The 11,897-nt window shown below is 39.1% G+C and overlaps 1 protein-coding gene across 1 annotated transcript; it reads right to left on the bottom strand.

The window, feature by feature from the left end:
• Positions 1 to 442: 442 nt before the first annotated feature.
• Positions 443 to 6,921, bottom strand: vgll2a (vestigial-like family member 2a). The gene is made up of 4 exons (XM_034528012.1): positions 6,844 to 6,921; positions 5,033 to 5,279; positions 2,543 to 3,022; positions 443 to 492 (listed from the first exon to the last, which is right to left on the bottom strand). The coding sequence occupies exons 1-4, from the start codon at positions 6,919 to 6,921 to the stop codon at positions 443 to 445; spliced, it is 855 nt and encodes a 284-aa protein (XP_034383903.1).
• Positions 6,922 to 11,897: the final 4,976 nt, after the last annotated feature.

The raw sequence follows: 11,897 nt of genomic DNA, 5'->3' as shown, positions 1-11,897 counted from the left end.
CAGTCAAAACTGTTTAATTTAACTTTTACAGTGCCACAACATACTGAGTGTTCTTCAGTTGACATTGAACCAATACTCCATGTAAACCAAAGTGTTTGGACTCCTGCCTTCGCAGGCGGCCCCATTCTTGCTGTGCAGCCTCCTCAACACCAACGCTGCCTTTCCTCCAGCCACCACACTCCCAGTGTCTGTTGCCCAGTTGTCCCAGTGAGGCAAGTCCTGCCAAGTCTTCAAGCGCTTGTCTTTGGAGTTTGACAACACATGTTCTGTCTGTCTGTCCCCAGACTTTTTTTTTCTTCCAGTTTAGGAATGTTGTCCCTGCCTGTTAGAGAAGCACAAAGAGTCTTGTCTTTGTCCACATCTGTCAAGATCAGATTCTTTGTCTCTCCTACGCGAGTCCACTTTTGTTTCCCCGCTGGTTTTGTATCCACACTGTCGTCTTTCAGCTCAACAGGGCTGCGGTGCTGCTGCACAGGCCTCCGTAACACCGAGCTGCAAGTAGACCAGAAGCAGTTACAGCGCAAAACGGCCGTGCGGCTGATTTTCAGCTTCATCTGTCAGTCGTCCCATAACATCGGCAGAGCAACAGCAGGAGTGGAGGAAAGAGGCGAAAGCTTGAAGTAGGAGTGAAGTGGGGGGAAGAGTCTCTAAAACCAATACAAATCTTTGCTCTTATCTTGTGCCTGCAGACCTGAGAGAGGGGGAAATAAAAGGAGGAAAAGAAAAGGCAGTGGAAGGAAAGAAAAGGCAAGAAAGGGGAGATTAGAGCAAGAAGAGCAAATGTTTTGTTGATAAAAGCAGCGGGAGGAGTTGCCCGAGGCAGAGAGGGGATGAAAGCAAGACAGCAACAGAAAAGGAAGTTTACAGCTGGTGTTAAAGGGCTGATTGACATCCAGTTTGTTGGTTCAAACCACTTGTGGTAAATTGATCCGAGGCAGGGCAGGGGGGGGGGGGGGGAGGGGGGGGGGGGGAAGGGGGCGGGTGTGTATTCATTTAAATCTGTTTTTTTTTATGCATTCAAGTTGCTTATTGCTGCATTCATTAAAACATTTCAACAATATTTACAACTTCTTTGAATTGTGTTGGCCCAAAGAAGCAGTATTTTTCAGTGCGTCGATATGGAACAGTGGAAATGCATCGAAATGTGAATATTATATATATATATATATATATATATATATATATATATATATATATATATATATATATATATACTATTCGCAAAGCTTTGGGCTGCCTTCAATGGTGGTTTTCACATCTGTTAAAGATAAAATGGCCGCACACTAAGCTCCAATCATTTAAATGGTTCTCCTGAGAACGTACACATGTATAAACGTTGGTTATATCATTCGAGTTTAGTATGCTGTCATCTTGTCTTCAGCAGATGTAATTGCCAGCGTATTTTTGGTGCGCAGTCACGAAACAACTCTTTTGGTTTCACTTCTCGTCTAATTGTGTGATATATAGCCAGAGTTGTGCAAGTTCACACCTCACAAGAAAGTTCAGTGCACGTTCATAAATGAACATTTTAAATGTTGAACTATAATTTCCCAAAAATGAACTTGTTCATGTTTATTTGTTCGTCATTTATTATTATTATTATTTACTTTGTTACTGTTATTTATTTATTTTTGACATAAAAAGCCGGTGTGTGTGCATGTGAACATTATTCAGGGCAAAAAAAGCATTGTTGCGAAGAATAATTTCTGCTCGGCGTGCACAGATACGTGAGCTCGGGGCTCTGATGAGAGCTTGTCGAGATGACTTTTGAGAATTTGCAGAGATGGAATAGACGATTCCTCCTTTGAATTCACCAGCTGTGCTGTAAAAAACACAGCGCGAGTGCGTCGTCAACTCAACATTGCGTACGTTCACTTTCCTCAGTTGGCAACGGATACGTTCAGTTAACCGTTCACCAAAGACATGAGCACATTCCTGATCTGTCTTCCTTTTTAAGCCCAAGCAACTGCTACATACATGAAAATGAATGTGCATCAATATTTAAAAAATCGTATGTTTTGTTGGTTGTTTCTAATAACTTCCACAGTTCTTATGGAAGAGAATTGATACATGTTTTCACTTTGAAAATATCTCGCATGTTGCAAAAGATGATGCCAAACACATCCATGAAATGTTCATTTACAACGTATTTAATTTGTCGTGAAAACAAACAAACAATCTTGAAAATATAATGACTTGAATAATATAACTTTCTGCAGTTATGTTAGTCACGATGAGCAGCTGGTTACGGTTGGGGAAAGACAAAATAGGTAGGATGTTGTGAACAGGTAATTAACCACTGTGCTCGCTGTTGAAACTTTCGGGTTTTAGATTACAATGGAATAAAATAAGCTTTGTTTTCAAAGGTTTGTGTTATGACAGATGATGTCGTCCTGTTTCTCCACAATGTTACTATTGTTATTTCTGTCTACTTTGTAGAGGGATTTTTCCATTGTTTTTTTACTCCCCATTAAAAAGTATTCTTTATCTGAAAAAGATGCGTCCTGCACTTGTCCTACTTGTCATAAAGCAATGATAATACCTGTGTCCATATTGAGTCCGATCTCTGCTCCGGTGAAGGCGCCGCTCCAGGCCGAACCTGTTCCAGACTCCCCCTTCCCTCCCAGGTCACAGGGCGAAGCGCTGGGCCCCGGTACCGAGCTGCCGGACGGCAGGCGGTGATGGGACCTCACCGATGGCACCAGCAGAGAGTTGTACCGCGGGTCGAACGCTGTGCCGTACATCTCGTGAACCCCCGGACGTGGGTAAGCTGAGCTCTGGCTTCCTAGTGAGTATGGATGGTGGTGGTGATGGTGGTGGTGATGGGACGGGTGCCAGGAGTCAGGGCTGGGCTGGTGGAGGTGGCTGTGCAAGGAGGCGGAGGAGTACGGGTCCCCAGGGAACGGGAGCTCTGTGTGGGGAGCCGACATAGCGCTGCCCAATGAGGAGGAGACCGACGGCTGGTAGGAGCTGTTCCAGAAAGACGGAGGGAAACTTCTCTGGCTCATTGGGAACGATCCATCTATGAGGACAGAAAGGCACACAAGTATGTTATAAAGGAAGCTAGTTTACTGAGGCTGAAGCTTCATTCTTGCACTCAAAAAAAGGAATTCTTTCAGCCATTTAATGTGGCCACAATACCTCATTTTAAAAACGGTTCCTCTTTAAATGTGTCTTTTGGTGTTAATTGACAACAAGGAAGAAAACTATTTTGTTAATTGACTCCTCGTTTTTAAAGCAACAATGTGAGTGACACTTAAATGTGAGTATTTTCTGCTTTTCTCTTATTGTTAAATATCATTTAAAATGTATTATCTTTGGTATTTGGACTGTTGGGGGAAGAAATACGTTGAGGAAAACAATGAATGGACTGAGGAGATAATGAAACTAACCATTAGCTACAGCCCTAGAAATAATTAACACAACTTTGAGATTGTACATTTAGAAATACAGAGACGTCGAGTTGAGCGAGAGGATACACATTGTATATCCCCATGCAGAGTAATACTAACACTCTGTTGGCTTGAAAAAAAAAAGGGCTTTTATAATAAAGTGTTTAAACTCCACTCATCATCAAGAAATGATTGACCGGAAAACACTGATAACCACTGCAAAACCTTTCTGCCCATTGTTTTTGCCTATTTTGTTGGATTCGCTAGATTACACAAAGGTGCTGGAGTGGAGAAATGGCCATGAAAGGAAATGAAATAAAGAGCAATTTGGGTGTTAACTAAGAGAATAAGCATACAAAAATATTCAAATACAACAACTATAAAGACATGAATCTGCATGAGTTATTAGCCCTCTTTCTATTTTGAACATGGTGATGTCATTTTATTTCAGTATCCTGTTACTGCTGTAGCTGAAGAGATCAGTAATACAAGAATCACACGTTTACGAGTCAGGCAACAGAACAAAGCATGTGACAGAAGCACCGACACGTGAAGGAATATCAAAGAACTGAGAAATTCCCAGGAAATACATGGTATTGATAGAAATTGTTTAAATTCCTATTACATGTAACTAAACACACGCAGCACTCGAAATGAAGAGAAATATAATCAACCAAATGTGAAGTAAATAAAAGCCTATATATGCCAAATCCAACCCGTAGGTATTTTATTATACCTTCATCTGCCTTTCTGTATTTTAAAGAAGATAATCTTCCTCACAGTGACATACAACAATGTTGCTTTCTCAACATATTGTTAGAATATATTTCCATGTGTTATTTCCACCATCTCACTATTTGATTTAACTTTAGAATCGACTTCAACACAAAGTCACAGCAGAAGGAAACTGTTGAGTAAGCTAAGGCAGCTGTTATATAGAATATAATATTCAGCCAGTGCCATCTAACACTATGAAAATAGAGTTTAATTAATCACATGCTTGTTTTCCCCGTAACTTCAAATTTGATTAGATTTTCACACAAAAGGAAATACATTTTTATACTTAATTCTGTTTTGTGAGGAATCTTATCACCCCAGCATATTCTATACATTTTTTTAAAGGTCAAATTAAAACACACCGAATAGCAGAGCACAACTGGAACTCAACAGCTTCAAATCAAGTGTTCAGCAGTCATCAAAACAATCCACATCAATTCTTGACTCAACTGAGTAAAACAAAAACATCACTGTAAAAGGTTATACCCTGTTTCTTTACATTACAATGTTTAATCAGATGTCACCTGGAGGAACTAAAAGATAAAGTTACTGAATCCTGGGAAATTATATTGGCTTTTTATAACCTCAGTCCCCCAATATAAAGTCAGAAAAAAAGAAATAAAACACACGAGAGCAGAAACATACATGATATACATTTACAGCACAAACGGACCAGAATTTCCCTAAAACCATGAAAGCATTTCATGAACTTTACTCGTGAAATTGAATGTCCCGATAATGGTCAAAATGGTCTTTCAGTGGCTTTTTCCATGCTGACAGACACACACTGAGGGACAGCACTGACACACGTATGGGAACTCACGCACACACGCACACACGCACACACACACACACACGCCTACCTCTTATGGCCTTGTGGCTGCTTGAGGCAGGGTACACAGTTGTGTGGCTGAGGGCTCGGCTGAAGTGCTCGTCCACTACGGCGCTGATGTCTCCCTGGAAGTAAGTGAAGAGGACGCAACGGGAGTTCAGGTACTCGGCTCCCGGTGGAAGCTCCTTGTCCTCCTCTTTGATGGCCGGGGGGCCTGCGGGGCCGAGCCGGCTGCCGCTGTCCTGGGGGTCTTGCATTTTGGTATACAAGGCCAGTTTCTGAGAAGGACATGTAGATTTATATATGTGTCATCATAAAGGTGTGTTTATAGTGTCCCGTTGGCATATTATCCTTTTGCGTAGATATTCTTATGTTATTTGACCTTTTTTAAACTCATAGAAATGTTTTCTTTTCTTTTTTCGGATACAACAGGTGTGTAGCTGGAGATAAAACAAGCGAAACTCTTTATGTACAAACTGAGTGACTGTTATTTAAAATATACATTTAGGTTCATATTGATAGCTTTAGGGCTAATTACATCTAACAATGCACCCATCTTTTAATTTACTAGTGTATCACGGTTTAAATTGCAGTACACATATATGCTATCATGCAGAGTACAATACTGTTCACACATAATGACTCCTCACTGCAATACTTCTGCACACAATGACTGAAAAACTCACTTCTCTCTTCCTTTAAGTTTGTTGCTTACTTTTATAATAAATACAAAAATATAAGGTCCAGATTATGCAACAACATATGTGCATAATACACATATGTGCAACAATTAATAATAATAATAATAATATGAACAACAAATGAATAAGATACGCCTGTCATAAAAACATCTCGCTGAAATAAATTTAAACTGATATTTTACAACTTTGTTTTTAAACTGGCTGATTCAGAGTCAGTTTGGGTGACAGACAAAGTGAGTTTTGGCACTATGTGAAAAATGCCTGTATGTTGACTGAGAGGTTTTAAGAGAGTGGAAAAAGCTCCTTTAACCGGTTTGGAAAGGCCTCACAAATATCTGCCTCTTTCAGACTGTTCACTGTCGCATGCATGAAGTCTGCTCACAGACTATAACATGTCACATGAGAAAATGAAATTAATACTGTAGGTCCATTAATCATTTTGATGTGGCGAGTAATGCGACAATTATGGTGTAAAAATAGTACCAACAAACACGGCACAACATGATGACATATTATTGGTTTGAATCCTAAATTATGGGTTTAACTCAATCAACATCGTAACATAAAGATGAAAATTAGATTGAAAGCAAATTCTGTAAAACCTCTGCGAAACTCTGTAAAAGTTGTCAGGGAACTATGATGCCTGAAACCCGTCGGTTTCGACTTGTACAGCTCATCTGCGTTTGATAATATATATATATATATATATATATATATATATATATATATATATATATATATATATATATATATATATATATATATATATATATATATATGTGTGTGTGTGTTTTCTTTACTTTCTTCTTTTGACCTACAAACATCAGACTTAAATAAAGTAGAGAAGACTCCAAAATGAAACAAATGAACCCCAAAAGAACAGGTGGCCCAAAAGAAAGTTTCACATAAAGCTGTGCGCGCTCCTCTCTGCAAGTAACATTTTGGTTTTTTTTGGAGATATAGCGGATATTAAGTGTTGTTATGGACTTTAATGATGATTTATATCAATGTTATCCATAGCTAATGGCTGAATGGGATTACGTTTTAATTGGCGGACTTAAAAACCTAAATGTATAAGTTGTCTTTACATGATAACACATATAAAGTCCTCAGTGCAGAGATAAGTATATATGATCCATACCTGGTGGTGATAGGGGCTGTAGGAGGAGAAATAAGGCTGAGGACCAAACACTTTGTACATCACATCCAGGCAGCTCATGGCGAAGAAATCACGGAGAAGAAGCACGCTTCATTTAGAGAGCAGCTGTGTTCAGACGGAGAGGAACCGGTAATCCCGACAGTGGAGAGGGGAGAGGGGAGAGGGGAGAGGGTCTCTCTGCTGCGCCGCTCTGCACTCTTTACGCACTGGACTGCGGCGGGGCGCACAGAGGGGAACTCCTCCACCCTCCACCCTCCTCTCGCCACACACCCAGCCTGACGCCCCCCTCCCACCAATCAGAAGCCAGAGCTCCACCTCTGCCTTAATGAGCTTTTAATTACGGGAGGTGAACGCGCAGCACCCATAAAGCTGGTTTAACTCAAATATATACTAAAAGAAAAGGTGTGTTGCCTAAAAAATTCAATCATGTAGAACATATGTATACGTTTGCCAATTTCAAATGGATGCTTCTGCCTTAATTTTTCCGCATGTATTCTTGTGCACCCTGACAAAGCTATTTAATTTCTTTGAGGTGTTAGTCATGTTATGTTTACTTCTCCATTGACTCACTAAAGCATTCAAGCTAATCTACACCATGGAAGTTCACTCTTGACCTTGTAAAACAATCTTCACCCATGAGGTCCACTGTTTCAGGCTTTTCACTTGTCTGCAGTGCATTTGCCACACAAGCTGTATCTAATGTAACATAAGCCAATAAATAAACATCTGTATTCAATCCTTCATTCATTTTATTTATATCTTATTCCCTTTCAAGGTCATTAGATAAAAGATACTTGGAAAGAATCCTCATGGCCTCCAGTTCATGACGTGTAGGACAAATAGGCACTGGGGTGGAAACACATAGGAGCTTTATTTTGAAAGTTGTGAATTTGTACTGGACCCATGATAGGGTTATTAAATGGATGCTGTTCAAAAATGGTGACATGTAGTCCCATGCTGCTAATCAGCACCCATCATATTTCCAAATTAGTTTTTAGAAAAAATTTTTTTTAATTGGATGTTATTGCACTCTATATTACATAACCATTGATATTGTTACGTGCATGTAGTAATCCTGAAAGTGTTAGTATGGGCTTCGCTTGTTTTTTTAAATGTTGTATTAACATCTTAAAGGTCCGAACCGTGAAAAGCCTTTTACCTAGAGCCAGTGTCCGCTCTGGGCTATAAACATGGCCGCCTGCTCCATAAGAGGACCCGTTCCGTAAATAGATGAATGTCTCATTCGAAGATAATGGAAATTATTTTCAGGTGATTATACACTAAACATACTGATTAAAATGATATTCCATTTCTACCAATAGATCCCATAACGCTACACACTGTTCCTTTAATGCTCTAAGTGTTACAGACACTTTAACATTAGCTCACAATATGAAAATGTGGTTTCTCAATGGATCATTGTAAGCCTGCATCACTGTTAATAGTGATAGAGATATTTTTAATTTCCTTTAATTTTCAAGAATTACATATCAACCCAATATTATATTATATATATAATATTATAACATAAATTAACAAATACACATCCTCATATAACTGACATCAGTTTGATTCTTTTGTGTTCACAGCCAAAAATCCCAAAGTGATCAGTGAGCATAAGCAGTATGTTCATGGACTATGTTCATGCTAAAATGTTCTTTCAACTGATTTAAAATAAGGATAATATATTTCCTGTTTTATTCATTGTGGCAGCCATTCAGAAAATGCAGTTTTTCTCTCCTTTGACGGAACAGTTCAGAATCTAACAGTTCAGAATCTAACATCGGGCACTTGCTGCTAATTGAAAAGAGTAAACAAATCAAGCCGACCAATGAGTGGAATGTATTGCCATGAAGTCCCACAATCCCTCAGTGGCCTCCCAAATTCTGGAGGTCAAAGGTCAAATAGTTTGCTCCCAGTTTGGTGCTATTACTTGTGGTCAGAGGTCATCGGCAACTTACCCGACACTGTCAAGCCACAGTACAGGCAGTGGTGGAAAGAAGCTAGGTACTTTACTCGTGCTTAAGTACAATTTAGAGGTATTTGTACTTTAGTCGAGTACTCCATTTTGTGCTACTTTATACTTTTACTTCACAGCATCTCAGGGACAAATATTTAACTTTTACTGCATTAAATTTATGTGATGCCTTTAGTTACAGTAATTATACAAAAAATAATCTTTTATAATTTAAACCAAGTAATATTTTGACTGCAGAACTTTTACTTTTAACAGAGTATTTCTACACTTAAAGATCTGAGTACTCCTTCCACCTCTGCACTACAGGCACAAATGACTGACATTTAAAAATGATTACACACAAACACACACTTTCATGCTGATTATCAGACTACATTCATTTGTATTTAATTTTTCATTTAATATGTGGATTAATGACATTTTGAGATGTGAACTTTCAAATACTTCCCTTTTTGGACTGTAAACATATCTTTCAGCAGTAAGTCTTTCCCCAACTCTAACTTTAAGTGCCTTGAGTGCCAAAACATAACCAGAAAAAACAATATGATGTTTTCGTCAATATAAGCGGACATTGTAAGGAAGCAAAATCTAATTTTTTTTAAAACTTTGCAGGCAGATTCCAGACTGCACGGTGAACCACGGTGGTGCAGTGGCTAGCACTACACCACCGTGGTTCTCTGGCTTCCTCCTGCAGTCCAAAGACATGCAGCTTAATTTAATTGGAGACTCCAAAATTGCCCTTCGATGTGAGTGTGAATGGTTGTCTGTCTATATGTGTGCCTTGCAATAAACTGGCGACCTGTCCTTCGGCTATGATCGTCTCCAGCGCCCCGCTGACCCTAAATACAATTAGTGGTCTGGAGAAAGGAATGTAATCCAGGTACATTCCCTTCATATAATGATACAAGGTGTAAAAAGGGATGGCATTATGTCTCTCAAATTAGTAGCGTATCAATGAATTTCTAAGAGACAGGGTTGCTGTCCAACATGTGTGCAACGTCATCTGACTTTTCAGTCACCCCAATTCATGTAGACTGAGCTTTTTACACAAACATTTGATCCATGAAGTCTCCAATCATTATCATTTCTGCCTCTGAATGAGCCAAACGTAACTTATTTCTCTTTCAAAATTATCCTTTTGATAATCAATAATGAGTTCAAAATGGATCCATTTATTGTGTCTGTAGCTTCTTCGGGCTTTTGAGCTTATACATGTTATTTTAATTAACTCAGCTATTTGCCTGCGCTGATCCAAAATGAGACGACATGAGGGTCAGGTTAAATGCTGTTGAAACTTTGAATAATATCTTGGGACTGTGTGACAGACTGTTGTAAAAGAGCAGTCAGCATGTGTTATAAATTAAAAATGTAAAAGTAGTAGTAGGTTAATTAATATGAGCATTATATTATCACTATGGATTTTGACCTTCTATGAATAATCTGCTGTCTTTGTGTCATTCTGGCCCTTGGCTGTCCTCTTGGCTGACCCCTCCAACAACCAGCACCTGTTCCCCACAGAGTGGCACAGAGAAGCTATTAGAACCCAAAATGTCTCCCATTGAAGTGGAGCTCAGCTCACAAGCACTATTCAGCCATTGATCTGTTTGTGTTGTGGACCTCGAAACACCGAGGTTCAGTGAGTAATGTTTGACACCCTCTCGCTGCTGTCACTCAAGTTTGATGCGTTTGAGGCACTGCAATAATCTGGTGTTTCAATGCTTGTCGAATTAATCTTTTTTTCCCAACAAACCGAAGAGGGGGCAGGTATATTCAGAGCAAGAACAGACGACCAAGTTAAAGCAGAAGTCTCCCTTGCCTCAAAGGTTTGCTGTTGGTCAACAGACCACATTTGCAGGTAGAAATGTCTAAAAGTTGAACTTGGTTGTGTGGATTTACTTAATATTAATTAATTAATTAATACATGTTGCTGATATATAAAGTGTTGCATTCCTTCTTCTAATTCACAGACTTCAAATAAAATTGCCTGGCTGCCACAATGGAGCTGAAATACATCTAGTCACCTCACATCAAAGTAAAAGTCTTACTGCTGTCAATTCCAAGTCAAGTCCTCTTCCGACTTACAGTCCTGGTGTACTGATCTTTCCTTACTGAAGAGCTAAGAAAATACCATATGGTGAGATGCTTGAATTCTCTTCCAGATGGTAATAATTGTTGAGTTTAATCTTAGTTTAACAGGATATTACAATTTCACGTTGTTATGATTGCAGTGATTAATACTGCAGTAGAATGTAACGTTTTAATATATATTGTAATACTTCATATGCTGACTAGTCATTTCTCTGGCTATGTTGTCCAGTGATATCATTTTGTTAACGATGCATTTAAAACGATAAATGACACCAGCTCGTGAAAAGTGAGCAGAGCAGTTGCCGATGGTAGATACGGATGTGGTTATAATGTTACTGCAACATGATGACAACGTTGTTTGAGAAAAGTATTGTTTCTTTAGCTTCTGTGTGTCTTTTAAAAAAAAATAATAACAGCTTGCCAGGTGAATTTTATAAAAGCGATAAACCACTTGAAGCTGTGATTTACAGTGATTTTACAACAGCCAACAGGGTTCCAACAATGCCCCTTAGCTGTAGTAAAGTCACAGGAAATCAAGGCCTCTTGTGGCTCATTATTTAATTAGCTCACAATTTGGACAGAGAACCTCAGGAACATGTTCTAACGTAACAAAAAGATTAACAAACTTAAATGAGATGCTTTTTTTGTACCCAAGTTAACCTCAATGCTAGTGGCTATACCGTATGATTACAAGCAGGTCCTAAACACACACACACAAACAAACACACACACACACACACACACACACACACACACACTCTAACAGCTCCAGCTTGAGTGGAAAACTGACTCGGGTGAGCCTTAGACCTGACAAATGTGCGAAAACACGCACACACAGTGGTCATATTGGAATGCGTCCAGAACCGCATGCTTGTGCCTGATCCTCGTGTTATGTCTACCAAAAGAAAGACAGAGTACGGTTTCATTTTCGTCAACACCGGAGAGGAAAAGCTTCTTAGATTTTGACAGT

Source organism: Cyclopterus lumpus, chromosome 24 (assembly GCF_009769545.1).
Source record: "Cyclopterus lumpus isolate fCycLum1 chromosome 24, fCycLum1.pri, whole genome shotgun sequence".
In the NCBI taxonomy this organism is placed as follows: Eukaryota; Metazoa; Chordata; class Actinopteri; order Perciformes; family Cyclopteridae; genus Cyclopterus; species Cyclopterus lumpus.
This window is presented reverse-complemented; position numbering and strand designations above follow the sequence as displayed.